Below are 6,448 nucleotides of genomic sequence, written 5' to 3'. Positions count from 1 at the left end.
GTGAACTAAGAATCATGCACTGTCAGACTGCTGGTAGGAAACAGGCTGTACAGCTGTAGGCACTGAGGTTTCTGTAGGCACTGGAGAAGTGAGGTTAAGAGATTTTTTTTCCCCAATAAATTAGAAAGATTTCCAAAATCATTATTTTGTGCTTAAATAAAAGTGAATTATCCCATCGGCATTTTTCTTCCAATCTACTAAGATTAGAGCAGGCCCTTCAATCTGCACTGGTTATCCAGCAGCCTTCGTACCTATCTAGCCATGATTTTCAGTGCTGTAATTCTGTTCTTTATCCATAGCTTTAGTCTTTCATCAGTATGGGTCTTCCTCATCCACGTCCTAAACAGGGAGTATGGAGAGAGAAATTGAGACTATGTATGAAGATATGAACCAAGTTATGAGTTCAACAAAATTTTGAGTCTGCTAGGCTTCTGACAAGAGCTTAAATGCTTTCCAAAATGCTGCTGTGCTTGAATAAGCCATAGGACTTTTAGTTGTATAAGCACTTGCAGCTAAATCTGTTCGACTTACCACAGATACACAGACGAATTGCCACTGTAGAACCAACACGTGAAGTGTGTTTTAAGGGAAGTAGCAACTAAAGCTCAAGCAAAAGATGAACCGTAAAGTGCAGACAGCCATCTTCTTAAAAAGCACCACCACTCCTTACAGAGAAGGTCCGAAGCAGCACAGGTTGTTGTTTTTCAGCTACAACCAACCACATGCTTTCAGATCCCCATCATCTATTGTTTTAACCTCAGTAATCATTTGATGGCATCCCCACAATCCAGCTCTGCAGCTCTCAACTTGAAAGAAACTCAAACATAACAGCTCTATAAGGGAAATCTCACTAACTTTCCAGCCATTTTAAGTCCAAACAGATTTTCACTGGCTTTGCAATTTTAATTATTTGGTAACATATTAAGCATGAAAAAGCACATTACAGAAACCTCAAAATGTAGAATCACTGAAGTGAGTGAGACAGGATGTTCAGAGACTTGGTAAGCTAAATATTTCAGTATCAGAGAGCAAAGTATCAAACAGATGACAAAATACTCAATATGAAAGCAGCAGGATTATAGCATTCAAATTTGCCTTCTCTCAAAGGATGAGAAGACATTTTTCAATTTTTAAAATCTCCAACTGTCTGACAGCATTTGTCTCACCGAACTGGGGCTCCCATCCTTTCCAATCTCTCCACCTGCAGTAAAGCAATGGTGCCTCCCTGCTCCCCAGCACATCACTTGCAACAGCCTTTCCATCTCCCATGGCAACTCTTTCTTTTGCGTAAAGCATTTTCTGCTTTCTGCACCTCTCAAAACCCTTTTTCCCCAATACTGCTGCGTTGTAACTGCTGTATCTTACGTAGGATTGTAAATATTTCATATGTAACTTGCAAAATTGCTCATTTTTCATTCTATATCTAATAAAGCGCAGAAGCTATCAGCACACACCTGTCTGAAGGCTTATGCATTTTAAATCACTGGCATTAGAATAGTGAATCAAGCAACACATATTTAAATCCTCCTTAACATACTTCCTGACCATGTATAAAAGATGAAAAGGTGCATCTGAGGTAAGCTTGCTCTGTAGGACATCAGAAAAAAAGGAAAACACTCTCAAATTAGGCATATTAGTGAGGTTAGTCTGGAATGTGCCACACTTATAGCTGTGGCTGCTAACGCCAGCACACAGAACTTTGAGGCACATTTTACAAAACAAGCACAGCAGGTGGCAAAAACATTCAGTAGTTCCAGCACTACATATCTGATGAACAGAAACTTGCTGATAGGGTAGCAAGTGAATAAGCAAAATTAGAAGACAACCACCACTTCACAAAACAAAACAAACAAAAAGCCAGAAACAAACAAACCGCAAGAGTTTAGCAGGATTATGTTGTGACGAAAACAGTGTAAGTAGGAAGATCTCCAAAAAAGAGGCAAGGCTTCACACTACCACCTTTGCAAGAAACATAGCGGATTGAGGTATCACCGCCTCCATTCCCCACGATAGCGCTGTCAAACCCCAAACTGGTTTTGCAGAGCCTTTAAAGAAACTACACAGCACAGTAGCTAGCACTTAAAATTCTGAATTTTCATCTTAAAATGTCAGCTTTGATTTCCGTAAAGTCAAATGAAAAATCAATTTGGTGGATCTCAAGACAACTTCCCCTACCAGTAATGCAGTATGACCAGCAGTCCTCACCCCCTATAGCCCACATGCAGAAAACCCCAAGGAGCATAAGCCTAGCCATTTGGGACATTTCTTTGACATCCAGAGGTGTTATGACAAGCTCTACCTGCTGCTCTTAGCACCAACTCTGAGCACCAAAGTTGACAAAACCACTTATGAAAACACCAGCTTTCACTTACCACACAGTTCAGACACCAATTTCTGAGTTTCCCCAAGCAGTTGTCTGTCTCTGTATGTTCAGGCCTGCAGAAGAAGCATAGGATTAGGTTGGACTTTTCCCCCATGCATGCTAATATCTCCTATGGACTGTGAATTCTAGTTCTACCACACTGAACTGAAGGCTTTTCAACGTGATGAAGAGCCTTTGACTCTGCACAGCAAAACCAAAAAGAATGAAGAATGTCAGGTCCCTTATTTTGAAGGCAGACACTTAAGTGCCATGAAGAATACAACAAGAGTTGCTATTTGGCTGGCAAATCTTACACCACCAATCAGAACATTGTATTAAAAACCCATTCTGCAAGAAATTGTAGTACAGAATTCATTGCAAAACCAAGTGCAGCTCCAGCAGTAGCAGTGTTACCTTATTGTTCTCACTACTGAACCTTTCCAGAACAGAATCATCTCCAGTTCAGAAGGGAATTCAGTCTCCAAGGCTCATTCAGTACCTGGCACCTCTGCTCAGGCTATCACAGGGGAACCAGTTAGCATTATTCAGTTTGTTTTGTTGTTATGGATACTTCATACCAAAATACAACACATAAAGCCCACATAAGCAAAATATCTTGCTGATCTAGGCTGAAATAAATCCAATTACAGAAGTGAAAGGCTGTCTAACCCTAAACTGCTTCAGTTCCATGGCCTCATACGAATGACAGAAAAAGGGGGATGTACAGCACTTAGTTTATGCTCCAACATGGGGATTTTCCCATATTGGGAAACCTTTCTGACCGCTGGCTAAATTATGTTCATGGAGAAGTAGATTTCAGTGACTGAGCTGCAGACGCTGAGAGCTATGAAATGAAAAACAGTGGAGAAACTGTCCTTTGGCCTGTCTCAACAGGCCAAAGTAGAAATACAGGCTTTAGGTTCCAGCCAGAACTTACTCATCAGACACTTCGATGGAGGATTTCTTACACCCAGATTTTTTTTTCTCCTTTAGCACTCCAAATTTCCTTCCCATCCTTACCAACAGCAGAACGACCACAATGACGGAAGGGAGAAATACTAAAATGGACAGCAGCACCGCTGAAGTTAGCTGGAAGGAAAAACCTGCAGGAAAGACAAAGAGCAGCCCAGCTGTATCAGTAGTAAAATATGGCTTTCTTAAGTCTCTGTGACAGATGTCCATCCAGGACACAGGTTGCTAGCCTTTTCATAGAAAACACAGAGCTGGCAGATTTGAAACAGCTTGTCACTGAATCTGTAGGACTCCTATCACATACCCAACACAGTAGAGTGCTTTAGATGTGCAAAAAACTACAAAGGAAGGCAGGTCACGACATAGTTCTATCAGCATATCTAAGCTGCAAATTTGGGGCAGGTCTCACATGCAAGGCAGATGAGAAAATTAAGTATTACTGAGAATCAGTGTTTGTGGTGTGACAGTTCTTTTTAGACCAGTATTTCCTAAACATTTAACTTGTTCTACTGCTGCAATATATGGAGACCAGAACTCCTGAACAAATGCACACTTTCGATTTCTGTTATTACCACAGATTCCTCTGTCCCTTCCTGTCCCCAATAAATTCAATAGTTCTCAATGTATTTAGCTCAGAAAGAAGGGCTGAGGTAACTCTTGCTGAAATTCTAACGTGGAACTCCAGGGAACCCATTTCACATGTGATGAAACTTCTAAGATCTGACAAAGCTGCAATGCAGCTGAATCACATAGATCAGGACATGCTATTGAAATGCAGGCTTACCCCTCTCCGTAACTATCAGCATTGTCTGGGGAATACTATGGTACACATCTGGAGGATTCTTCACACTGCAGATGAACGTCCCATTGTCACTCATCACTGGGCTTTGGATAGCAATGGAAGCATCACCCTTGGCAACATTCCCAACCCAGGATATCCTGTCTTTGAACTTTCCCACTGTTGTTGGATATGGAACAGACTGATAATGAAAAATCTAAAAGGAGACAAAGACAATAATTGCGCCAATAAAACACTCATCTAAGAAAGCAAACTAAACTACTTTTTGAATTGTAAACATAAAGGAATACACATTAAGAAGTCAGAAAGAATGCTTCTTAGACCTTTTCAAGTTCCTGTTTGATAATTCTGAGTCAGTCCCATTTCGTTAGATCTCCAACGCTTTTATCTACCAGCCTCAGCTCTCAGATGTCATCATCACCATTCTGACCAACTTGTTCCCTTCTGCAGATCTTCAGTTGAGAAGCAGAGCAGCCTTCTTGTCTTGTGCAAGACAGAACATTGCAGTTCTTCAGCTTTTGCTTCTTGCACTTTTGCTCTTGCTGTCTGATGAGTAGAGACTTAGCAGACCTCACTTCATACAAGCACTACCCTTTTTTCCAGATACAAGGACACTCCTAAGAGTTCAAACTCTTCAGGCAGCAGCAGTCACTGATAATCCATAAAGATGCGCATATTCTGTTTCCACCTTGAATAACAGATTTCCAGTGGGCTTTCAGACTTATGTCTTTATGCTTAGATTTCAAAATGCTGCCAACAAAACAGCAAGTAGCAGCCCATAACCTTAGAGGCTGTCATCACCACCGTCTTCAGACTGTCATTGCACACATGTTCTTACCACTCCAAGATATACCAGCAGTAGACTACATGACAGAACTACTGGGGTACAGCTGCCTTCAAGAAAGCTACCAATCAAATGCTTTACAGTCACTCTATACATAGCTACAATGCAGCACTTGTGTCAAAACCCAAAGTTTATCTACTTTATCATCATCATGCTATTATGCATTTACATAGAATGTTTTTTGCCCAAAGAACACTAAAGCAATTTCACATGGGAAAGAAGGCAACGATGAGAGTCCCAAACCCCAAAATGATGAAGAAGCACAGCAAGGCAAACAGAAAAAATATCATCAGATTTTCAGCATGCACAGAGGCCTGGTCAGTCTCCACTAGGAAAAGACTCCCTGTTCCACTTACTGTCTCCATCTGACCACCTGTGAGGGGCCGGTACGTCCAGTCTACTGTCAGGCTCTCAGTGATGGGAGAACTGGATTTGAATGAACATTTCAGCAATACTTGCTCACCAACGAAAGCTCGCACTTTAGGACTGGCATTAATTTCCGGGGAAAGAGCATTGCAGACACCTGATAAACAAGCACAAAAGACAAGGATTAGATTCTTGTTATCTGTGAGGTGCAGGAGTGATGATGTCCCAAAGGTATCAATGCATGTGCAGCTCAACCACAGTCCAAGGATTGAAGCACAGTAGTGACTACCTCCCCCATAATGAAATTTAAAGAAAAGCAGACAACTTCCCTAACCTATTCTCTATGGGATTGGAACTAGCCCAAATTAAAGTATTCATCTGGAAAATATCACCAAGAGCCTACAGATATTTAGATATGGAGACACAGCTGAGAAACCGAATCAGCTGGCTCTCTGATGAGTTGCAAAGTGCCAGCTTTAGACTACTTCAAGGCAGTTCTGGCTCTGCATATTTTGCCCCAAAGTGATACAGCCAGTGACTTGCACATGCATCAGGTCAAGAGTCACCCTGCAGCAGCAAGTACTCTTACTTCTTGTTTTCAATGTGTGCAACAACTTCTGCCTCATTCGCCTACTGTGATGCTCCAGCCAGGGATGAGATCAGCCTGCCCAGCATTCAGCAGGAGCATCGTTCGAATCCTCCTTTTCACAAATCTCCTGCTCCTGGCTTATGAAGATTTATTATGGTGGTACTCTGCCTGAAGTTCTGCTCTAATTATCACAGCTGACTCCTATGCTGTGCAGGCTCAGAAGGAGCAGGCAGAGATTTCTATTCAAATTTCCCAGTTCCCACGCAAGTTTCTGGCGTCGCACACCCGTTCTGCAGCTACCAATATAAAACGTAGGGGTCTTGACAACACACTCCTTTTGCTACCAACTGAAAGTCTGGAAATACCGAGTGCAGCTAGCTGGACCTTAGCAAAGCAAGCAGAGATGGGACAAAGGTACCCGTGTTTCGAGTGCAAGCAGTGGGCAGAGTGCAGGGTGAGGAAATGAACGCTGCCAGCTGCCTACCGTTCCCTGCTGAAGGAGCTTCGTTCACCCCC

The 6,448-nt window shown here is 42.1% G+C and overlaps 1 protein-coding gene across 1 annotated transcript; it reads right to left on the bottom strand.

The window, feature by feature from the left end:
* Positions 1–312: 312 nt before the first annotated feature.
* On the bottom strand, positions 313–5,500 carry LOC104079609 (myelin protein zero-like protein 3; the record flags this gene model as incomplete). The annotated part of the gene is made up of 5 exons (XM_009581695.1): positions 313–339; positions 2,373–2,436; positions 3,309–3,465; positions 4,119–4,329; positions 5,334–5,500. Coding segments are annotated over 5 exons (626 nt in total), but the record flags the coding sequence as incomplete, so codon positions are not given.
* Positions 5,501–6,448: the final 948 nt, after the last annotated feature.

Source organism: Fulmarus glacialis, unplaced genomic scaffold (assembly GCF_000690835.1).
Source record: "Fulmarus glacialis isolate BGI_N327 unplaced genomic scaffold, ASM69083v1 scaffold32517, whole genome shotgun sequence".
NCBI lineage: Eukaryota > Metazoa > Chordata > Aves > Procellariiformes > Procellariidae > Fulmarus > Fulmarus glacialis.
The sequence above is the reverse complement of the archived record's forward strand: the minus strand, read 5'-3'. Positions and strand labels throughout refer to the sequence as shown.